The 26163-nt window shown below is 34.8% G+C and overlaps 1 protein-coding gene across 6 annotated transcripts in view; it reads right to left on the bottom strand.

Moving 5' to 3' along the window:
- The window catches only part of LRRTM4 (leucine rich repeat transmembrane neuronal 4), a 785356-nt gene that overhangs the window by 700084 nt on the left and 59109 nt on the right, over nt 1-26163 (bottom strand). For 2 of the 6 annotated variants that reach the window (XM_074011449.1, XM_015433498.4), the window contains one exon: nt 13685-20867. The exons of the other annotated variants lie outside the window; for them this stretch is intronic. In XM_074011449.1, coding sequence (XP_073867550.1) covers nt 20724-20867 — 144 coding nt within the window. In that variant the 3' untranslated portion in view covers nt 13685-20723. Of the gene's footprint in view, nt 1-13684; nt 20868-26163 lie in introns of those variants that run through there. 6 annotated transcript variants of the gene reach the window in all.

Here is a 26163-nt window from a genome sequence, read left to right as displayed (position 1 = left end):
AGATTAGTTTAAGTATTCATGTGTCCCTCTTAACGGCCATTGTGAGGATTAAATGATATAATCCATGTACAACATTTTGTAGGTGCCTGAAACATAATAAGGCTCATTTGGCACATGTTATCTATTTGTATTACTAATAATATCATTACAATTGGCAAAATAGCAACATGCCCAGGAGCCTTGTGTCATGACAGATTGTGGCTGATAAAAGGGTCTCAAAGAAAGGCAGTGTGGCTCAAGTGGAAAGAAATGAAAATTGTGTAAGATGGGTTGCAAATGTAGGTAGGAGCCATTCCAGTCAAGGTTTGCAGCTGTACTGTTTTTCTTTTATTCTAAAAAAGGTTTCAAAAGGAGAAAGTGAAAATGAACTGATCAAATTTAAGCTTATAAATGATGACTTGCAGCAATGAGTCACAGGGATTGGAAGGATGTCAGACTAGATGCGTATTCATTGCTTAGATGTTTTGGTAGTAGTTTTTCCAGCAAAAAGCAGTGGCACCAGGGAAAATATAACACCTGTATGGTAGCCAATAAATATTTTATTATTTTCGTATACTTTGAAAATACACATTGATAGGTTGTACACATTTTTAGTAAAATGGATGTTATAAATAAAATGCTAATCCAAGAAACGACATATACCTGAGCTTTAATAAGTTTTATTGCTTTTATCAATGCCTGACACTCAATAAATTCTGTTTATTACTATTATAATTACTAGTATCACCTGCTAAATGAGATACTGAGGTGATAAAACATAGTATATGAAGCATTTTTAATTCCATGGTTCAAGAAAAACATGGAAGAAAAACATGTAATATAAACATTGTTCAGAACCACAGCTGGGTCTTCTAATACTTTATATAAAAATATGACAGCATCCCTAACATAGACAGTTGATATGAAATTATTGATTGATTAGTTTCTAAGTTAAATGTTTTCACCAAACTGATTTATATCTATGGCAGTATAGGCAGCCACACATCAACAATAAGACTCTGACTTAGGTTGAATCTTAAGAAAAAATAAAAAGAAAGATGGAAGTTTGAAAAAGGACACAGGGATAGAACATACTGATCACATCTTAGTCACGGCATAAGAGCTTTATTTAAAGGAAATAAATTCCCAGGAGCAGTGGCTGACACCTGTAATCCCAGCACTTTGGGAGGCCAAGGTGGGCAGATCACTAGGTCAGGAGATCGAGACCATCCTGGATAACACGGCGAGACTCCGTCTCTACTAAAAATACAAAAAATTAGCCGGGCGAGGTGGCGGACGCCTGTAATCCCAGCTACTCGGGAGGCTGAGGCAGGAGAATGGGGTGAACCTGGGAGGCGGAGCTTGAAGTGAGCCGAGATCGTGCCACTGCACTCCAGCCTGGGTGACAGAACGAGACTACGTCTCAAATAATAATAAAATAAAATAAAATAAAATAAAATAAAATAAAATAAACAATAAAGGAATTAAATTCAATGAAGAGATTTCATTGTGAAGGCCTCTTAAACAGGTAAGTAAGAGCTTAATGTATACTTCTACAAGAAGATTGGCATAGTAAAATTCAGGAACTCTTAGGAAGATGATAATTAAGAAATAAAGTTATCTCTTCTCAATATAACACCCAATCAAACTAACAACATGAATGATATACCTAGGTGCTCATGGATAGATACTGAATATATTGGCCACCTATGAGAGATGTGGATCATATGGGTACACACTGAGCAAGTCACATAGTGACAAAGTTTCCAGATCATTCCCTCAACAAAAGTAACCTTCATATTTTTAGTAAAAATTTACACTATCTGAAGTTAAGCCTTTCATTTTAGGGATATATTCCCTTGCTTTTATGACTGGAGATATTTCCTTTATGTTATGCAGCATATATGCACCTATGCACATAGGCTCTTTCCCCTTTCTTTTACACACACACACACACACACACACACACAAAAGATCAGCAAAAAACAAAAAACAAACAAACAACAAAAAAACACACACAACTAAAAAGCATAAATTGTTGGGTGATTTTTTGCTGAGAAATATTGTTCAGATATTTTAGCCACTCATTTTTGTTGTTGTTCTGGGTCGTAGGCATCTTCTATAAGGCAATTGTGTATGATTAAAGACAATGGATGCTAGCACCTTAGTGTCTACGTTCAAATGTTGTCTTGGTTGCTTGCCATTCCTATGGCCTGGAGAAGCTATCCAATCTCTCTGCGCCTCGGTGGCCTCATTTGTAAAATGGGAGAATAGTATACTTACCTCCCAGAGTTGCAGTGGGAATTACCTGAGTCAACACATGTGACACATTTAGAAGATTGATTGATATCTAGTAGGTCTCAGTTTTAATCCTTTTGCCTGCCTCTGGGAAAATATTTTCCTTTTCTATCCTTGAAGCTGGAATAAGTCTCTTCTACCACTCATACACCAAATGCCCAGCATATTTTGTTATTCCTCTTTTGCCCCCCTTTCTTTTCTTACGATTTCTTCCTCCTTTTTTCCAAGCTTTCTGCTTAATCTTCAAATCATTTCTGAGTCTCTCTGTAACATGGGGGTGACAGTGTAGCATAGCAGAGTTTTCCGCTTTAGTAAGCATCAATGAAGCACATTTGGAAATAAGTTTAACATGCTCAGGATATCAACGTACATTTCCACGTCTCCAAACAAAATACTCTTTGTCACAGTTACAATAAATTTGGGGTTCTTTAATTTCAAGATTCATACAAATGGTTTCACAAATAAATAGTTTCCATTTTCCATTTCCTAGTTCTAAGACTGCAAGCTGTGTGGCTTGGGTATTTAAATTCTCATTTTCTCATCTATAAACAAGCGATAAAAATATCACCTATCTGATGGGTTTTCGTGAGAATTAAATGAAGTGAAACCTGCAAAAATAGTCAAAACAGAATCTGGCACATAGTAAATAGTAAGTGAAGGACAGTTATTGATATTATTAGTCTATTAACTTTATGTTCCTAAGTGAGATGTAATCATAATGCAAAGAATATGGAGCATGTTCTGAGTTCCTTTGGGACAGGGATGGGGACTGATAAGTTATATAAAGTAAGCACTTTCAAAAGCATTATCATCACGTAATCTGTATAGGTAGCACAGAACGATGCTTCACTAAATATTTGACTCAACATGTAATAGGCAATCTGTTTATTTTAATAAATAGTATGGTTTTTTTTCTGTATCATGTTTCTCAACCTTGGCACTACTGATATCTTGGTTCATATCATTGTAGGGAGTTTTTTTTCTGGGTATTGTAGGCTATACAGCAGCATCTCTAGTCTCTTCCCACTAGAAATGTTGCACATTCTTCCTACTGGGTTGTAACAATATTTCCATAAATTGTCCATTATCTCCTGTGGGGGGTGGCGCAAAATTACCCTAGGTTGAGAACAACTGATTTACATTGATCTGCAAAGATGTAGTATTGGGTCATAATCTTCAACAATAAGATATAGCTTATACTGAACATTAAGAGAATAAAAAATAGACTATTCTTACAACTAACTTAGTACCATCAGTGATTTGCAATAATTACCCCTTTGTGGGGCCTAATTTGATAGAGTTCCAACATAAACTCACACCTTTTTTGCTTCATTAAGACTGAACATCAGCCACACTGTCTTCCTTTCATTTTATTGATGTAAACAAGAGTCAGAGCTTGGACTTTAGCCATAAGAAGACAGCACTTTAAATATGGATACTGTAAAATCATGATGTACTTCCCAAGAAATGTAATTTTTTTCTCCCCCAAGACTACTCTGGCCATCTCTAAACCCAGATTTGGTGAAGTCTGCCATTACCCTTTACTAGTATAAGAAAGTGATGTAAATAATAACTCAGGCTTTGAGGACTCACAAAGGTATCCAAAATTATGGAAACATGTTTAAGAATAAATTTGAAACTTTCGTGACAAATCAAATAGGTGTTTGTCATTTTACGATTTACAAGGTATGAATCCCAAACTAGTACAAAATAAAGGTGGAGGCAGTACAAAATCTAGTGATGTAAAACGATTTTTAAATGTATTACCAGAGGCAGAAATTATAAGGAATGGGGTCGTTATTGTATATACAGTGTGAATAAACATTTATATGTATATGTGGATACTCATGGGAGAAGCTTAACATCTTTCACCAGATTCTCCAATGCTTTAAAAACTTCAAGTATAGTCAGTTCTACTATAACACTTGTTTTGAAAATGCAAACTTTTCCAAGGCAAATTTATGTGTGTCTGTGTGTCTGTGTGTCTATGTGTATCTCTCTGTGTGTGTATTGTAAGCAAGTATATCTATAAAGACACAGGTATATTTATATGTGTACAGATACAAATATATTTGCTCATGTGCAATTCTGTCCACAAGAACACTAGGCACATGCAGAAAACTGTATCCGGCTCCAGCTGAATACAGCTTGGTAGGAAACACTCATGCCTGACACACCACTCAGGTATTTCAATTCACCATGTGTTATTAGTCACACCCATCCGTGTTCTATGTCCAATTTCAATAACCCTCCTTCTGTCACTTTATAATAATTCACAAGCTTCAACCATTCTAACATCTGCATCCACAAGATAGTTTATGTGCCATAATTATTATAGTATTTCTATATTTTTAACCATTCAACATGTATACAACTGTTAGACTTTTTCTTTCGATGTTTGTCTTTTCATATGTCATTGACGAAGTATTTGAGTATCAGGCCCCTAACTGTCTCCTCCAAGCCCTGTGAATTGTATTGCACAATTTTGCAGAGCGCAGTGGTTTTTTCAGAACGCATATGTCATGTTATAGCAGACCCCGACTGCAGTCTAATGATGTTGGCAAACGTTTCTCGTGTTGTTGGATTTAGCTCACTGTTTCCACACAAAGGTGTTAGTAATGAATGTTGATGTGGGGATTTTAGCATTTCATTAGTACAGTTTATTTCTTCCATATTTCCATTTTTACATAAAAAGCAGAGAAGGCATTGTTTATTGAAAGAGTGGATTAGATGAGTGAACCATGGGGACAAACAGGAGAAAGGTGCAAAAGACAGAAAATAAATTATGAAAATGTTCCTTTTCCTTAATCATTCTCTAATTAATTTCTTATCCACTCTCAAGAGGCTAGAAAGTAGGACGTGTACCACATTACACAGAAGGTGGCATTAGCTCCTTTGTCACTGTTGGTAAGATTTTGCATATGAATCAGCTGTTGTGATGTGGATAGCTCAGTAGGTTCTGACCTGTTCAGCACTGTGGTTCAACTGCAGACACCATGAGATGATTGGCAAGGCCAGTGCATATCAGCTTCGGGTAGAGATCAGCCTTTTACATGAGAGATGAAATTATCACTCATAATATACATAGTACTTTCCTGAGTCTCATCTTAAATTATTCTTTTGCATACAACAACAATAACTAAAACACTAGAGGGATACAGTTTGCAATTTTGTATCTGTATTATTCTAATTGTATTATCAAAAAAATTCTTTTTTCAAGTATCTTCATTCATCTCTGCAGCCTGAATTTCAAATTACCATCATCTCTGCAGCCTGAATTTCAAATTACCATCGGGTTATAATGGGAGAAGAACTGGGAAGTTCATTTACATAATTCTTATTCTTACCGCCTTCCTTCTTTAGGTCCATTTTCCCTATCAAAAAAAGATGAAGTAAAATATTTGTGTGTATATATATATATACACACATATACGTGTGTGTGTGTACACAAAGTCAGTCTCACCAGCTGTATACATTATTACTAATTGCACTACCTTTCTATTAACAATAAAATATTATAGGGCTCAGAGTCAATTATATCACAGCTGTGAAGTGTTAACAGTTTCCACTCTCTTACAATACTGGATCCACTTCCCCTTTATTTTGTCTCATGAAAGGTGGAAGAGCAGCATTTGCTAATTTGACATCTCAGGGCTAAGAGTAATACTAGCCAAAACTAAGTATATGCTAGACACTCTTCTAAGCATCCCACATGTATTAAGTCATTACATTCTCACTGTAGTATTATTATTGTTTTAGAGGTGGCATAGCAGAAACACAGACTGGTTAAGTGACTTGCCAAAGAGATCAAACTCCTTACTATTTGCTATGCTGCCACTCGGAGTTATAGAAATGTGAAGTAATGCTGGATTCCTTATTACCACAATTGGAGATATTATTGATTTGATGATTTTGATTTCCTTAGGATGTTATATAAGACAGAGAAAAATAAAAGTTCTTGTCTGGATTTAAATATATCTTTTGGGTTATTGAATATTTTTGGACTCCATATTTCTCAATTGCAATGCATGTATCTGTTATTTGAATTATGTCCTCATAAAAAGTTAATTGTATAAACTTTGAAGAGTCATGTTGGATAGTTGTGACTGCATGATTTGAGATGGGAGATACAACCAGGGAAAATTTTTGATGTGGAAGATTTGGGGCAAAGGTCTGGCTTACTCAGAGCTTTCAGTAGACTATAAAAAAACTGTTAAGTATTTGAATAATAGTCCCAAATAAAAGAAAGCCAGGTTTCTCCTATAGTTTCATTTCTCCTTTTTAGAGGGAAGAAAGCCTCATTGTTCTTGTAACTTAAGTCCAAAGGGTAAAGAGAAAGTGAAAATTGGAGGAGGAAGAGGAAGCAGGGAATATGTGATTTAGGGGAAGTTATGTCCACCTTTTCCTATCTCAAGCATGCATCCACCTACCCTCTTTCTATATTCTTCCTCAAGAGAGGAGATGATGTTCACCAGATAGTTAAAAATATTAGACATTGATTGAGCAATTATGAATTCTAGGTGCCTTAAAGTAAAAGAAGCCATGCCTGCCCTTTCTCTATTTCCCTTTTTCCATTTCCCTTTCTCCTACCTCTTTCCTTCCCCTCCTCCAACATGAGATTCTCTAACTTTTCTCTCCATTTATCTACCAAGTCTACATGGCTGGGCAGACACAGTTGACAACTTGACTCAGCCTCTCCAACAGCCCCAACCCACATGCTTAAGGAATGGTCACTCCTTCTTCTTACCAGTTCCATGTTGCTAAAAGAGTCACTTGACATAGCCATCTCTGAATCACCACAGATACAGCTGACTACAGGTATTTTAACATTTTTAAAAAGGAGAATTAAAGATACCTACATAAACCTCAAGTCTAAGTAGCCTCTTCCAACTCAGCCTTTTCCAGAACTCTTCACCTTAACTGAAGCTTGTCAATGACCCCCCTGACTCCCGTTTTATTCTTTGTTGTGTGTATGGCTCCTTTGGGAACCCCAAGAGAAGGAAAGAAGAGAGATCATTTCTGACTGTTCATAGTGTATTCGAACAGAATTAAAACCCCATCATTAATGATTAACAAATATTTCATCCTGATTGTGTCAAACTTTTATTTTATTTTTTTAACCATTATGAAATATTTTGGGTTTCAGTCATAAAATTACACCAGGGCATTGTAAAAATGATTATCTGATATAATTTTCTGTAGATGAGAGTATATGAAGATATTAGTAGGAAGAAGCTGAAATGTATCAACTGACACAAATAGTTTTATTTTACTTCTAATTTTCTGAAGAATTTTGGAAATAAATTTGATACAGTGGCACTAAGGAATTGACACAGGCCACATGCCTGTGTAGTTAAAGTGTTAGCAAAAAATCAAAATGGTTTAAAAGAGCTCCTGCACAAAACTAATCATACACATGATAGTTTTATAGCACTTAATAACTTAAAATCAATTCATGAAGCCTCAGTCAAGGAAGACTTCTAAGTGGTTAGATTTATTTTTTAGTGCTTAGAACAAAATCTGTTCTTTAAGAGGCTGTCAACTTTGCAATCACAATCTTTCTCTCCAGGTTCCCCCACCACTTTATTGAGTTCTGGAGCTGTTGATTTTTAAGTCCAATATGTATGTTGATAAAAATGGTATTTTTAAGAAAACAGATGTTGTATCAAGCAGATGGACAATCTATGATAAAGACCAAATCAAACACAGAATTAAGTTGAAGTGTATGTCTAAATAGATTGGAACAGACATATTTATTCAACAAATATTCATTTAGGGAAGTGGTTCTTCAGTTTCAATGGGTATACATGTTACCTGAGGTATTTGTTTAAGAACTGAACAATTCAGAGATCCACTTCCAGCAATTTTTGTAGAGTAGGTTTGGCACTGGATCCAAGAACTCAGTGCTTTCTGTGCATTTGGCTCATTCATCCATTTGAACAACAACAAAAAAATGATGTAAGAGATAATTGTCTGTAACTCTACTGAATATTCAGGAGATGGTAAGAAAATAGACTTTGCAACTGAGTATTTCATGAAGGGAAAGAAAATGCTTAGGTAGTTAGACTAATAAATGAATATGTCAATAATCCATGCAATTGAAGAAGAATGAACACATTACTCCAGGACGAGAGAGGAAGAGAATCTAACCCTGCAGCAGAGATAAGGAAAAGCTTCATGTTAGAGACAAGGAAACCAAGTAGTAGAAATCCTGTAAATACGTATAGGAAAATATTCATATATATATATTCCCCAAAAGCTAGAGATTCTTTCACAATTGGAAGCTGCAAGGCTGCAAATAGTTTGTTGAGTCCAAGAGAGGAGTCATATGTGGAAGAATGAGATAGCAGAAGAGGCTTTGGAATTGAGTGCACATAATGAATGTTCCTATCCCTCTATGCCATGATGATCTAAGGTTTGTCTAGATCCAATGAAAACACAATTTTCAAAAAGTGATTTGGGTAAATATTATCACATTTTATTGGAATGGGGAGAGATTGTAGAAAAGAAAATTTGATAGGGACCTATGCCTATAATGCAGGCAAGCAATAATAAGGGCAAGGCCAAAAGCAGTAACAATGTTTTGGGGTGAAGAGGAGAAATGGAACTGAAAGGCACTCTGAAGATATAGTAAATAGTATTTTGTGAATTTCTAGATATGGGTTTTGCATGGGAGCATGGGTCCAGGGTGAGTTCAGGCTTGGGGAGGAATATATGCATCAGACTGAAAGAATCCACAGAGATGTGTTAGGATAGCTTGATATTTAAGTGCAGTCATACAATTGTCAAATGTTGACAATAAATTAAAAGCATTTCAAAATACTGTAACTGGTCAAACAAAACATGTCTGTTGATCATCTATGGCCCGTATTTTGCAGAATGCATCCTCTGATTCACTTGGAGGAAAAACAGACCCTGAGTCATAAAGCAAAATGTTCAAAATTATGTAGCTGATTAGTGCCAGAGCTAGAACAAGAATTCCCATTACTTTTCATTTCCACTACAGAGAGTAACACTGTAAAAGGTTAATCTGAAATATTTGAATTTGTGTAAATTGAATACTACTATATGTTAACAATTAGATTATTGGCTTAGGATAAGCAAAATGAGTGACTGCGCTGAAGGCCTAGAAATAGCACCGTCTCAGTGGGTATGACCGAAGTGATCCGATGGGATGATGACAAGTTTTACAGGAAAAGGGGCCACAATTAATTTATTGTGTATTTAGAAGTGTGCATATGTTATCCACGTGGTTACTAATTAATTTGTTGTAACCATTACTCTAAGTCTTTCTGAATCTAATGGTCCAGTGAATCATGCCTAAGCAGAAGTATATGCTGAATATAAAGACCAGTGCCAGAGTTGGTAGTTACAGGCTTGCTAATAAAACATTCTTGAAGCCAAATTTAAATCACTTCATCCTAAATTGTAAAAAAGTATAAAGTACTGTGTTCCCAGAATTAATTCCCTTATTTTTTTAAAAAAGCAATTATCATCCTTGTAAATAAAAGGACTATAAATATCTGATATTAATGTAATCATTATGATTTTAATTAATGATATAGTGCTAATAAATGTGCACACGTGTGTCCTACTTGAATTTACCAATCCCGCTTATAATCTAAAAGAGAGAAAGTTGTTAATAAAACACATTTTATGGGAGATGGAGAAAAAAAGATTGAACATAAGCAATGCTGCCGTTAGCTGATTGCTTCCTATACAACACACCGAAAGAAATGAATAACTTGGTAGACAGGATGTGAGGTACGGGTAAGGAAAGTTGCCAGAAAAAATATAAACAGAAAGGGAGAGTTGTTCAGGGTTCAAATTCCTTTCTTACTACTCAACATAGAAGTATCTGTGTTAGCATTCATGGTTCTCCACAGCAGTCACCTGGAATCAAAGGTCGTCAAGGTTGTGGATTTTGGCATAAAGTAATGAGACATATGTGTTACCTTTCTGTCTTTTTTTTTTCTTAAATGTACTTACATTATGTAATCAATAGCATATAAAACCTATATTTGCTGTATAAATGTAGTCATCAAACAAAAGCTACCCAGATTAAAAAGTGAAGCATTTCTAGTACTTTAGATACACTTTATGTACCAATTTTTGATTATATCTTTCCTTTTCTTCCCAAAGCAACACTGCACTTAATTATATATCAATCTTTCACTTATTTTACTTTATAATTTTATCATTAGGGATATATATGGATAAATGGCATATTATTAGGGTTTTCCTGGTTTTAAACTTGATATACATTGAATCATGCTCTATATATTCTTTCTAACTTGCTCTCTTCACCTTATATTATGTTCTTGAGATGCTTTCAGGTTGATGTATGTAGCCATAAGGCATCTATTTTTACTGCTTTATAATATTCTATTGTACAATGCAAAAAAATCTATTTTCCAATATCCTATTAATGGATGCTTATGCTATTTTCAGTTTGGACTATTATGAACCAAACTACCATAAATATTAGTGTGAGCATGAGAGAGAGTCTCTTGGAGGTATAATTCTAGGAGTAGAAATACCAGGTTGTACAATGATCCCTGCTGTAATATTTTACTTTTTTAAATGGATGCTCTTTGACAAGAATCAGAACAGTATATTATTTCTGAGTGTACCTAACAAAGTGAAGAACGCATTTTTTTATGTTTAGTAGATTTGTTTTCAAATCTGACCATGTCAATTGGCAATCATTCACGTAACATTTGTGGAAAGTGGCCAGTTTAAACCATTTTAATATATTTGCAACTGTTGACATATTTGAAATTTGATGATCTTGAACATAGGTAAATCAGAAGTATTTTTATAATTCCTTTTGTGTCTATGTGACATACATCATGATTCCTAATATAAGGAATAGCAGTGAATTGAGTCTAAAAACATCAATTAATCTTTAAGTTTATATATCCATTCTCTGTCATTGGACATACATTTTAGGTTGACAAAGGACCTAAAATCTTAAGGAATCTGATTAGTTTAACCAACATGAATATGTGTTTAAGATAATTTTAAACTTTTATTTTACATTAAGAAATCCAAAAAATATATAAATCTAGAAAAGTTTTATAGTGCAGGTTCATTGGCATAAGCTTTAGAATGACAGGACTTTGCATGCCATTTATCTCATGTTTTAAATAATAAAATGATATGAGAATTGTGAAAAGTCTAAAAGTAGATAATGCAAAGAGTGGATATGTGTCATTTTTGTTTCTTGTTTATTTGCCTTTTCAGAATTTTGACTGGCTTCCTCTAGTTTATGGAATCTCCCATCTCATGAGATAAAACATTCCTAAAGTTATAGAAACTAAAAGTACCAGGCTGATTTCCCAGTCTCCCTTATTACTAGGGTTCAATCATGTGACCTCCACTCTGCCAGTTTGAAGCACCGTCCACCGGCCTTAAATCAGAAGCTGGTGATAGCCAGGACTGTACAGAATCCACTGCTGAAAAAGGTAGCCACTGGCAGCAACTGTATCTTGTCTAGTGTGCTGTGTTGGTGAGGTTAGCACTGCCAAAAACAGCTCCTGGTGCTCAGTGTGACCACAGTGTTGCTTCAATTGATCAATTTATGCCAAAAGACATAAATTTGGATGTTGCTACTGGCAATGTCACCTCAATTCCTGTCTCTCCAGCGCTGCTGTTAATGAATTCCACTCCTACCTGAACCAGCCAGAGTCAGTTTCCCTTGCTTTTGGCAATCTTGATTGAAACAGTATACTAAATACTTAAGCAGTACCAAGTCTATAGTAATAATGCATACAACTCCAAGTCAGAAACACTTGGCTTATTTAGTGTTGTATTCCCAGCACCTAGTTCAGGTAAACATATGGCAACCATGAAACAACTGTATATCAAATAAATCTTTAGTCATGAAAATGTTTACTCATTGAAGCATTATTTAAAACACTTTTAATATGATATTTATATGACACCTGATACAGCTTCATATTTGCTTTAGAGAGATGTTATTCAACAGTTTAGGAGTTATATAATATTAAAACTCTCTCTCTCTCTCTCTCTCTCTCTCTCACACACACACACACACACACACACAGACACAGACACACACATACATATCTCATCAGGTACAAAGTTACAAGGTACATCATAAAAATTACCACATGCTATTAACAGTAGCTAAGATATATTCTTGAAATCCATTAGTCTGAAACTTAAACCTAAATTTCAATCTTTAGCCAATAACATAGGAAGAAAAAAGCTTTATATAGTTTTTGATTCTGTTTTTAACTATTTTTTATTTATAAAGCTGAATAAGGTGTATTTATTCTACACCTAAGTGCCTATAATCAGCACTGTCATTGGGCTGAACTTTTACAAAATGGAAAACAAATGCAACATATCAATGTAAGCAAATAAACAAGTTTTAATAGGAATCTTCAACTACTATTGTTGCTTCTCTTTGTCTCTAGATTTCAGAGTTGAAACAATACCCAAGAATTTGGTTCTCAATTTTCCAAAAAAAACCTATATCTTGTTATACAGTAATGGCTTGCTGTTTACATCTTCCCAGTTCAATTTTTACCATAAACATTCCAGCTGAAGCACTTATCACCTTATAGCTAACCAATTAAAATATTCTAACATTTATTTTCAGGTCCAAGTTTTTGACCGCCCAGTCTATTTACATATAGATATATATATACACACACACACACACGTAGATTAAATTCCAACATATTATATTCCCCAATATTATTTCCCAACTGAAAAGGCTTTATGAATCGTCACTGCCTATGTTGTAATTTTTAAATGTATTTAGCATTCAAGGAGTTCCACAGTCTAACTAAATATAACTTTCCAACTTATTTTCCAAAAATTCTATAGGCAGACTTTCGCAATAACCAAAACAGTTCATATACTTTCCCATAAAATTCCCTTGGAGAGTATCATATCCACATTTTAAGTCTTATTATTCAATTCCAGTCAGGCCTAATTCATCATATAAAGTCTTATCTGAAGACTAGTTTTTTTCTGTAGTCACATTTGATCACCCCCATCCCAATCTCACTAATGAATTTATTGAGCTTTTTGAATGTATTCTATGTACTTCATTGTTAGATAGAATCCACTTTCCTCTAATAAGGGGTATAAAAATTGCATGTTATATATTTTTTATTTTCCCACATCACCTAATCCTGCTCAATGCCTATAAAAGGCAATCAATAAGTATCTGTTGATTGATTTTTAGATGCAATCTGAGCATCAGTGCTCTTCTTTCTGATGAGCTGGAAAATGGAACATGGAGGTTCACTGGACTTGATTAGAGGTGAGACTCAGAATACTGAATTAGATGTGGTACACTTCTGCCTCATTTTGGATGTGTGGAAAACAATTCTGTGTGCTTGCTCGTTATTTTATTATTAATTCTTAATTTTCTTGCAGGAGTTAGAGAATGAGGTCTGCACTATACTTGTAATTCTCTTAAATTCTAGGTACTATTCGAAGCATTGATAGTATGTCAGTGAACAAGATACTCTTTTCTTAGATCTTGCTTTGCAGTAGGTGAAAACAGAACTAACTTACTAATCAAATAAATAAATAAATAAGGTGATTTCAGACGGTGATAATTACTTTAAATAGAATGCATGGTGCAGTGAAACTAAAGGTGAGAAGGAAGAGGCCATTTCAGGTTAAAAAAAAATCTGTTGAAGTTGCAGCCGAGACAGAAATAGTGAGAAGGAGCTATTCATGGACTGGGCAGGGCCTTCAAGACAAAGGGATTTGTAAAAGTTCAAAGGCTGAGTCACCAATGAGTTTGAGGTGTTTAAAGGGAAAATTACTAACGCTTCTGGTAACTATTTACAGGCTACAGGAAGAATAGTAATGAGGGGAGTTGGAGAACTAGATGTAGGTTGGCGGTGGAGGAGGACGGAACATGTAGCTTCTCCTTACAGACCACTGAGAGGAGTTCAGATTTCACATTAAATGCCGTGGGAAGCCATCAAAGGTTTTAGTTAGAGGAGTCTCATGATCAGGTTTATAGTTTTAAAAATGACTTTTAGGCAGGGCGCAGTGACTCACGCCTGTAATCCCAGCACTTTGGGAGGCCGAGGCTGGCGGATCACGAGGTCAGGAGATCGAGACCATCCTGGCTAACACGGTGAAACCCCGTCCCTACTAAAAATACAAAAAATGAACTGGGCGCGGTGGCGGGCGCCTGTAGTTCCAGCTACATGGGAGGCTGAGGCAGGAGAATGGCGCGAACCCGGGAGACAGAGCTTGCAGTGAGCCGAGATGGCGCCACTGGACTCCAGCCTGGGGGACAGAGCGAGACTCCAGAGCGAGACTCCGTCTCAAAAAAAAAAAAAAAAAAAAAAAAAAAAAAAATTACTTTTACAATTCTGTGGAGACTAGCTTACTGAAGATGAAAACAGATAAAGGGAAACAATTTTTTAAGTTATTGCAGTGGAGTATGCAGCATGGAACAGGATGACAGTCAGATAGGTGTGAAGAAGTTGACAAACTCAGCATATATTTAGGTGGTGGAACCAACAGGACTTGCTGATGGACTGGATGTGAGGAGCAAAGGAAAAGAGATAAAAGAAAACGTTGAGGGTTTTAAGAATGAGTGTGTCATGAGCCCGCTTTAATAACATTTCTAACAAATGAAGAGTTTTGTCTATGTAAGAGGAAGTGCAAGACAGAATGAGCTAAATTAGAGAAATTAGAGCAATAAAATAGAGCAATATTATTTTAATGGATGATGTTAGGAGGCAGAGGAATGAGCTATCAAAGGAGACCAGATGTGCAACCTGCACGTGACACAGGGCCCTGACTGCAGAAGGTTCCCACACTTGGTTTATTGCTTTACCATCACTTTCTTAAAATTCTTAATACTTTTTTTTAACAAGAGGCCCTGCATTTTCATTTTGCACAGGGCCCTGCAAATTATGTAGTTGATCCTGCTAGAGAGTCATACTCAAGAATAGAAAGGGAATTTTGAGAATGGGTTAACAGTAACTAAAATGATGGCTTTTGTAGCCAAGATTTTATAACTCAGATTCAGTATACCATAGGTCACTGGAAAAGCTGAGAACTACGTTTTCACTTTCTAAAGTGTCTGTTGAGTGCTCTCTACCATAAGACTGACTGCTTCTTATTGCCTCAACCAAATTTGTTAATTTCCATGTGACCTTATATATAAACTTATATAAAAATATTCGATGCATACTTGAAATTAACTTTTTGATAAAGGGTAGAAAGTTTAACATATAAATACTAGAGTTATTACTGATATTATTTAAATTCTAATGTCCATATTTTTGTGATTTTTGATATGACAAAAAGATAGGTATTTAATATATTCCACTGTAATTTTGATTTTATCTGTTTCTTCTTGAATTTTTATTTTATTTGCAATGTTGATTCTAAGTCATTGGATGGAAAAATTCATTTGTGGTATGTCTTAAGTAAAGATTACACAGTTGATCCTTATAACATAATTATCGATGGTATTTGATAAATTTTATCCTTGAATTCTGCTTTTCTTGATATACTATATCTATCTAAAGTAATGTTATATTTTCCATTTTTTACTTGTCAATATTTCATTATTGTTTTGCTTTTGATATTTCTGTGGTATTTCTTTTGGGTATATCTTTCATAAAAAGCACATTGTTAAATTGTCTTACTATAAATTGTTTAATCAATTCACATTTATTTTCATAGCCTTTAATTTATACTTTCATAATAGTATTTAATTTTTTGTTTTTCCTTGTTTTGTTTTCTTACCCCCATTTTCTGTTATACTGGCCAAATTTTTGTAATATTTCTATTTTCTAGAGCAATTTTTTTTCTGGTTCACCTAGTTAGCATCTGCTTACCTCTCAGATGTCAATTCGAAGTTTCTTTGAATACCCCACACAACAGATTCCACCTCTCACCTTACTACCTCCTCTCATAACACCAGACACTTTCTTTTAAAGCCCCTATTATAGTTTAGAATTATATATTTGTTTGATTGTAATAGGATACTGGAACTTGTAATTGGTCAATTATTCTATAATGTCTATTAAAGCAGAAATTCATAAAGAAATGCAAATAATATTTTTTTTAATTTTAACATAAACCTGTAAATGTAGTTTTGCTTATTCTTTAATGAACACCTGTATTTTAATTCCTAAAAGAGGAACAAGAACTTCTGCACCCTAGCCAGGGAATCTGAGAGAAGAATCTGCTTTTTCAGTACTTTTATCCAATCATTTAAAGTTGTGACAGTCACACCTAATGCTACATAGCAATGATTGTTAGTGACTTTTCTTTACTGCATTTTTTATAGCATTCAAGTTAGTTTTCATCGAATAAACACTTCTCAAAGTTTTTTTCATATTTAATTGAATTACAACAATACAAAAGAACCATAACATAGAAACAGATTTACAAACGAACTCAACAGACTCAGGTTTAGCGTAAATCTCCACTGGCTGCCGTGTACATTCTTGGTGGATATTGACAAGCAATGAACCGCTACTGTTCAGAGTACTATGGACATAATCCAGTAAATGTCACAGAAAGAAAAAGGTTTTTTTCATTTGCTTTTTGGTTTTATATCTTGCTAGTCATTTAACTTGAGAAAGTATAGACGAACTAGTTCATTTAGTAACTTTACTCAATAATGTATCATTGGCATGTAGGTAAATATTTAACATATAAATGATGCCCAATAAATATGTGTTGATGAATATGAGTTTTCTTCTTTCTTTTTAATCTAAAAGCCCTCTGCCTTTTTTTTTTTTTTTTTTTTTTTTTTTGGCCAAGCGCGGTGGCTGTCACCTGTAATCTCAGCACTTAGGGAGGCTGAGGCAGGCAGGCAGATTACTGAATGTTAGGCATTTGAGACCACCCTGGCCAACATGGTGAAACTCAAGTCTCTACGAAAACCATAAAAATTAGCCAGGTGTGGTGGCACACACCTGTAATCTCAGCTACTCAGGAGGCTGAGACAGGAGAATCTCTTGACCCTGAGACCCTGAGAGGCAGAGGTTGCAGTGAGCTGAGATAGCACCACTGCACTCCACCCTGGGTGACAGAGCGAGACTCTGTCTCTAAATAAATAAATAAATAAATGCCACATTTTTAAATGAATGTCCTGAAATTTCATGCAAGCTTGAACATAGAGACTATCGTATTATTTTCAAAATATTTTTCAAATATTGTGATTTTTATACTAATTTGTAAAAGTACCTCGATGTCTATTTCAAAATCAAAATATGAGAGAACAGTACTCAAGATCAGTTATCAGTAATTTTTTCCAATATATTTGACCCCTTTTTGCCATGGTAACCTAGTTGATCCACCTGAAATCCAAGTGGCTCCATATGACAGGGTTTTCCGTGCAGTCTTCTTTAAAATAAGCTTGCCTCCAACATACCACATACTTCCAGCCTAAGGAGGGGTACATATACCTCTCACTCTTCATTTTATTTTCATACCCTCTTTTCCTATTCTTCTCAAACCTCTTCTCTTCTCTCCCTCCTCCTGCACCTCTCTCACCATTACCTCTATGCTGCTGGTCACTCTCTCTCATTTATTTACTACATGGCTCCGTGTTCTGTCCTCATCCTTCATCTGTCCAACACCCTGCCTCTTAGTTCCTAGATCCCCTACACCCCAAATTCCTTTTTTATCACTTCACATTAGCCTTCTACATGCATAGCCATATCTTCCAATAAAAGTTGCTCTTCCGATAAAATCTTCATTTGGAACAGCCCACTCTCCCAATATCACTCTCCACCATTCCAGAATACTAACTTTTATGGCCTCTCTCCTAAACTCCTTTGCCAGTAATCCTCTGGTTTTTATCCATTTTTCCTTATTCATTACCTGTTTCATGACTCCACTTCTTTTCTAGATTGATGTAGACTTTCTGTAACTAGTGTGCACTCCTTGTCAACATGCATAAATCCCTCCATGTCACCTACCTTGAGCTCTTTAATCAAAATTCCAAAATGAATTTTACCCAATCAGTGAGACATTGCTACAGAAAATCACAAATCCCTACTGACTAAATTCAGTTTATGCTTGTGATCATAAATTTCAAATGGACACTCATTTAATCCATAAATTCCTGATGCAGTCTACTGTTTACTATTTACTATGCTACCCTAAAAATTCTCTGAAAGTTTTACTATTTTCCCCCAAGTCGTATATTCAACTAATGATGTTTTCTAATATTTCATAGAAAAATGATTTAAAAAAGAATTGGTTTTATTTTCCTTTTATCAAATATTTCTACTGACTTCTTTCCACAAATAATTTGCATTCTCAAACTAAAGTAGGCTAACTGTCCATGCTTATAACTGAAGCCTGCCTGTCCCTTTGAAATACAGTTTCTATTCCTTTTGACTCATTCATTGACCTCACTCTTGAATTTATCCTCATTCTCTCCAACATCCTCATTCTCTCTTCATTGTATTACTCCCATCTACCAATGTTTTAATGTAGTTTATCTCACATTAAAATCTCTCTTGACCTTGTGCCTTACATCTCCAATAGCTTGCTTTTCAGTTGTCTTTCAGAACATCTTTCACCTCTCTACTCTTGAAAGCATTCTTAGGAGGTCACCAATCACCTCTTCTTGCCATATCCATGGTATGTAGCCTGATCTTATCTTATTCTGTCATTCTCAACGTTTATCACAGTTATTTACAGCCTTCTACTGAAATACTTCCTTCTCTAATTTTCTGTAACACCATCCTTCATTTTCCCTCATCTTCCAACCCTTCATTTCTTTGAATACATTCTGTATATATAAAATAAACATAAATAATATATAATACATTTCAATTGTTATACATATATATAAAATGTGATTTTTATACTAATTTGTAAAAGTACCTCAATGTCTATTTCAAAACCAAAATATGAGAGAACAGTACTCAAGATCAGTTATCAGTAACTTTTTCCAATATATTTGGCCCCTTTATATATATATATATATATTTCACCTGGAACTGTGATATATAGTTTTATCTATAGATATAGTTATATATCTATAGATATATAGCTATATCACAAGGTGGAATTCTTTGACAAGCCTTTGCTTCTCTTCTCTTGGTGATTTTTTCTCAGTGATTTTTAAAAATACTATTTATAGGCTCATTAATTTTAAAATCATGTCCCCAATCCTAATCATTCCCCAGAGTTATAATGGCATCTTAAACTTAACAAAGCCATGTCAGTACATTTTATTTCCCCCTGTCACCACAAAATCTGTTTTTATCTCAGATTTTTATCTCTCAGTAAATGAGAGTTGGATAGGCTTAAAGTCATTCTTGATTGCTTTCTTTCCCTCATTGCCTCCATTTCCAAACAGGTGTATCTAAATACTCCTCAAGACCTCGTATATATCTGTACATAATTAATTCTCTATCTACAACTCTAACCCCATTGCCTTCACTTCTTAGCTGGGCTACAAGAGAACTTTCACATCAACATTCCTGCCTTCATTTATTTTCCATGCAACAGTCAGAATAATATTTTCATAGACAAATTACATCATATATCTATCCTACTTGAAAACATTCCAATAGTTTTCCACTGCCATTTACAAAAAAGAAAATGTAATGCTGTATCTGGTACTATAAAACATAATGTAATCTTCCTATTGTTCACTTTATAAATCTCTGATGTCCTCTTATACCTTTCTCCTCTTCTGTCTTGCCTCTGCACTGAAACTATACAATTTGGTTCTGTCCCTCCATCATGCCTACCTTACTCCTAAATTAATGCCTTGACCTTTTTGGTTCCTTTCTTTAGAACAGCCTTCCAAATATCATCACCTGGCACCTTCTCATCATCATGCCTCAGCTCAAAGGTCACTTGGTAAGAGATGCCTTCCTGGATCACCCTGCCCTGCTGCCACAGTTTCATTTTAGAGAGTTCACTCTGGCTTCAGCGCAGACAATGGATTTAGAGAAAGGAAGTCAGGCTAGAGGCAGGGAGCCCAAATTGGATGGCAGTTAAAATTATCCAGGTGAGGGTACTGCCAAATCGCTCACAGGGAGCACTGGTTTCAATCCGTAGATTGACTCTTCCTTTTTCAAAAACCTAGTTCTTGCATATGTCCAATATTTTTTTATCCCTCGGAGTACAGACAGTCAATAATTATTTTTCAGGTTTGGGATTTGAGGTGGGATCTATCAGATTAGATGTTAATCTCTGTTCAAATATTTCAGGATCAGACAAAAGAATAAATAACAAGTTTTAGAGTTCCTCTAGTTTCACTTGCCAGCATGGAGTAACAAGGGAGCTATAGCCAGAAAGAGCAGAGACATAGCGTTTCACCTTTCTGCCAAGTCGTTTCTTTTTGTATTTCTCAGAGCAGCAGGCATTAGCTGGGTCAGTGGCACTCTTTAGAGCTGGCACCACTCTCTTCATTTGGAGCCAGTTGTAGCACTGCCTTGTTTTATTTAAAAAGCCATACTTGCCAATGTAACCTGGGAAGCAGCACTGTGGCAGGTTGTCCCATGGAATTGACTCCAGTGTTTGGTATAAATCTGGGGGAATAATGAAATCCATTTGCACTTTCCATCAACTGCCCTTGGCTCCGGCTTCTGCTGGTGCAAAATAAAGTATGTTAGTGAGATTTTATAGTACAGTTTCCACGCCTTGTATCTAGGCAGGTTTATTCCTTCCTTGCAAAGGTTCAGTGGATGGCTAACTGTCATTTCATCATGTCCATTGTTACAGTTTATTCTGTAGAAATTTGTCAATATTTTCCCAATTTGAGTGGCATCCTAGATTTTAATATTGTTAGGGATTGTCATTGTATTATTTCTGTCATTTCAGTGGAAATTCAAAAATGAGGCAGAAAGTTTAAATATGTGAGCTCTGATTGCCATATTACATACACATGCAACCGATGTTGCAGTACCATACCCACAGGTTTGTGAAATCATGCCCTTTGTTTCTTTCTCTGCTTCTGATACCATATTGTCTTCTCTGTGGATTTTTAAAATGTTTATACTAACTGTATGGAAAGTCTTACTTTAAAAAACCTGAAATATATCACAATCTGTTATTTATATTTATCCAAAAGTTCCGGCCTTCATTTTTGTCCAAAATAATAACAATAAAAAACAGTAAAATTAAAAGCTCCACTCTATAAAATGCCTGAAGGTACTATTATTTATCTTCTCAAAAATTTGACTTTATCTTCACCTCATTCCTGGGAGAAATGTGCCAGGTTTTTACTTAACTTTTGTTATTGTGCTATTAAGCTATGGATCACTTCAGGGGCAGTAAAATTGAAGCATCATTTTATTTTATTTTTTTGAATGTCAGATAAGTTGATTATTTCAGGTGTACCTGACACTCAACACATTAAAATAAGAATTATTTTCTGTGTTTAAATAAATAGATATACATAGACATATACAGCAATGAAGGGTGTAGGTCCTCTCATGAACCTTATTGTAAAAGTCCTTAATAAAATACAAATTTAGTTTTTTTTTCTAAAAATTAGGAGTTGACTTTTGATGATACCTCTGCACAGATCCCACTATAGAGTAAGTACTATAAAATGTTGCTCCCTTACAAAACATCATATCATGAAATTCATGACACTTGTATAAACAGTTTATGTTAAACATATTTAATGTCAAACCCAGGTGAAGCCCCTACGAAATAAATTTCAGTAAAATAGGAGACAGAGAAATGAGTTATTTTTTCATGACTCACATTATAAGCTTCATACTTTTAGTGTATAAACTGGTTTTAGCAAAAAAAAAAAAAAAAATCTCCCCAATAAAGCAAACGTACAGACAAACAAACAAACACCTTACCATCAAACTGGGGCTTTTGAATAATCATTTATGCTGATGAAGTTTTGAATGCTCATGAGCTAATCATGCCTTTTAGCAATGAGCTTCTGCCTCTTACTATGTTTAGACACATGCTTCTTATTACAATGCCATTTCATCAAATCCCAATCTATTCTATGATCATGATAAAAATGATAATCTTCAAATTACTACGTTTCTCCTTCCACTTGAGTGAACTAATTGAAAGAATTCCATGTCTGCATTCACCACGGATACCCAGAGGAATACAAGAAAACACATGTGAAACTGAAAGAATGCCTAAATAACTGGATAGCTGCTGATCAATATACATTTTTGTATGTGTTTAATATGCTTAGTGTTCTGACTCCCTGAATATCCCCCATGTATTCAAGTAACCTAGGCTGCTTCTCATACCAGAGACAAATGTAATTTCTTTTTGATTTATTTTTAAACATATTAACTGCATTTTATTATGTGGAAGGAGTATGACTGCCAGACTAAGACAAGGCTGAATTTGCACACTTCTTGGCCATATAACTTTGGTTAAGTTACTTCACTACTGTGAGCTTTCTGTTAGCAGTAAGAGAGAAGTCATTATAGCTACTGGTCTGAAGAGGAAGAAAATAAATAATATTTGCATATTCATTTGGCCCAGGCAAGAATAAAGAAACTTCCCCAGGTAGTTTATTTTCTGAGGTCATTTTAGTAAGTCCTGACAACCATAAAAAATGAACTTAAAATGATGATCTTTGTGGTTCATTGACGAAAATAATTATTCACATACAATAAGTTAATTGATTATGAAGTACATTTTTTGAAATGATGCATTGTCTTAAATATATGCTGCTTGGAAAATGATAATATTTTAAGTGTTTGATTTGCTAGTTAGACAATGCATTTTGCATTTCTTAGAGCTACTGGTTCTCTGTTACTAAGTTTTAAAACAAAAGGTAAGGACCAGTATAAAAGCCACATAAAAAGTTTGCATTGCCCTCACCCCAGCTGAGGAGTAACTTTGAATAAGGCAGTTGCATGTTAGTCATCTGGTGTGACACTAGGAATTGCAACCCATGTCCCTTGCCCCAAGCCTGACTTTTTAAAAACTAATATTTACCCCCATTAGAAATAAAATATAGACTACATTTTAAAGATCTTGAAAATTATACAATAAGTAATTAACAGAAAATTTAAACCTAGAGGCAATCATTTTAAATTGACTTTTTGATGTACTTAAATTTTCTTTAAAATTCTTTAAAATGTCAGTAAATGTCAGTATATTTTTATATACATACATTTACACACACAGTGAGAGACAGAGAGAAAGAAAGAGAAAGAGAGTTCTATCTGCTGACCTTGAAGTCTTTTCCTCTGACTCAAATATATATTTGTTTTATAAAACATGAAAATATATGGGGACAGATTATGAATCTCCTGCAGATAGCCATCGCTTCTATGGATTTTGCTTTCTGGTTATTGTACATACCCTCAACTGCAGAGAAATTTATTCAAACTCAGTACTTGCCAGCAGCCCCAATATTTGAATTTCCCTGGTTTTGCTCATTTGAGTGCTGGTTAAATATCTTGGATTTCTCACTGGATACACACATCTTCCTGCCATGGAAGAGATTACAAACTTCCAGTGCCATATGGACTGAAATGTTAAAATACCCATTCCCTACCTCTAATTACTTCTATGCAATAAAATAGAAATATAGCACAAAACTGTAATCATAAGGAATAGCATATTTTCAATAATGACTATTTTTGAGATTTTCAAAATAACAAATATCAAGCTTTTTTTTCAGAAAGAAGAAAATTACACACATGCTCCTCTTTTGCTGTGGACTTAAGCAACTTCTTCACAGTTAATTCAATTCGTTCTGAGGATTTGGGAACATTATAGACTTTTTCTGAGCATGCCCTGCTCTGGCTGATTTTGTTCTCTTGCCCTGGGAATACTGAATTACACGGAGCAACCAACAGAAAGAATTTTCAATCAATTGTCTCAAAAGGCTGACTGAACTGCTATTTCTTTCTCCTATTGTTGGCGTTGTCTGCTTTCTTTTAGCAAAAACTGGTTGCTCTTTCTGTGTGTATTCATTAACATTAGTCAGTCCATAACACTTGAGCATTGAAATAAAATGGTATCTGGAATTCACTCCTCTGTGAATGCAAATTGAGAACAACTGAAGAGTCTTTTTTTTTTTTTTAATCCTAGTTATCTACTCATTTAAACTAGCAGCAGAATTGACACTTTCTTCAGCAAGTCTGACTTAAATGCCTCAGATACTTTGTTCCCACAATATTCCATACAAAACTCTTACTATGCCCTATTGTAACGGTTAGTTTGCCTGTTGTCTTTTTCACAGTATTGAGAAAGCCATGATGTGAGCTCTGAAGTATTCACGATTTCATTTCCAGTAGATGTTGAAATATCTGACAGAAAGAATTAGCCATTATCAAAATATAACCAAACCTTTCAAGGGAATTATTATTGTTGCTAACAAAAGGCAATTAGTCCAAATATATGGATAGTCTTCCATCACATAGGAATTACTGTGGCTTAGCATTTCTCTCTAATAGGAATTTGAACAAGCTCAGTAAAAAATAACAACAAGGATTACTTGGAGACCAGCATTCTCTTCACACTTCCTGACCCAGGCCCTAATCTCACTTCTGGCTATCACCAATCAGTTAATAAACCTCCTGCTATGAAATAAGGAAACCTTAAAAGGAAATGTCCTAACATATGGAAATTCACCGCTGGCTCACCAGGAAAAATAAAAATAAAAAATAAAAACAGGTGGCAGGAAGAACTACCAATAGCTCTCTTTTTGATATTCATGCTGTTGCTGGATTCACAGATGATGAAATACTCCCAAGCAAAGGCTTTTAAATGGAAACAAAGTAGGTCTTGCATCCGCCCTAATTAGCAATCAGCATAAGGAAAAATAAAATCACAAATTGCCTACCTGTGCAGAAATCAATGCACATATGGCTTTTAAGATTTTGAGACTAGGGCAACCTCCTTATTTTAAGGAAGCATTCTAGAACAGTGTGCATGTGTGTGTCTGTGTGTGTAGGGGGGTGGGGGTCAAATATTATGAAAGTTACACAGAAGAAATGACTAAAGAACTAGGGAGAATTATTAATGCCAGATTAACTATTTGATTATATTGATTTAGTAAATGTAGTATGCCTTTATTACCAGTGGAAATGCATTCTGAGAAATATATTATTAAGTGATTTTGTCATTGTGTGAACATAATAGAGTGACTTACACAAACCTAGATAATATAACCTACTGCACACCTAGGCTGTATGGTATAGCCTATTGCTTCAAGGCTACAAAACTGCACAGTAAGTTACTGTACTAAACACCAAAGGCAATTTTAACACAATGGTAAGCATTTGTGTACCTAAAATTACAATATTATAATCTTACGGGACCACAGTTGTATATGTGGCCCATCATTGATGAAAGCATTGTTATGTGGCACATGATTGTAAATAACAAAACCCTTTCTTTTAATGTCAAGGTATTTTCATGAATATGCTGTACATTGAAAATCTCAAATATTATACCTCCACATAAATATTATTTTTAATCAATAAATCAAAATTTCCCACATGTTCATAATTATTCAATTCAAAATGGCTCGCAGATACTCACATTGCAACACGACTCTATGGAACATATTTATAGTTTCTAAGTGCATTTTTACAATTGTAATTATCCTCCAAAAAAACCACTAGAGAATAGCAACCATATTTTCTATAAATAATAGGCCATTATATATTTTACACTTCTAAAAGTGATGCTGAGATTGTTTTTCTCATTCACAGACCTTGCTACATTCCTCCTAGTTCAACCCCCTTTTTACAAGTAAAATATGAATAATGAAAGTGATGTACATATTTTATCATAGTTGCACTGCAACAGCAGCTGTAGCGATACATTGAATAGTGTTAGCATAGTTGGGAATTGTACACTTCCTCTGTACACCACATGGGGGGTGGCAGTATACAGTATAGAATGTTAAGAAATATTACCAGTGCACAATTA

Source organism: Macaca fascicularis, chromosome 13, assembly GCF_037993035.2.
Source record: "Macaca fascicularis isolate 582-1 chromosome 13, T2T-MFA8v1.1".
Classification (NCBI taxonomy): domain Eukaryota; kingdom Metazoa; phylum Chordata; class Mammalia; order Primates; family Cercopithecidae; genus Macaca; species Macaca fascicularis.
The sequence above is the reverse complement of the archived record's forward strand: the minus strand, read 5'-3'. Positions and strand labels throughout refer to the sequence as shown.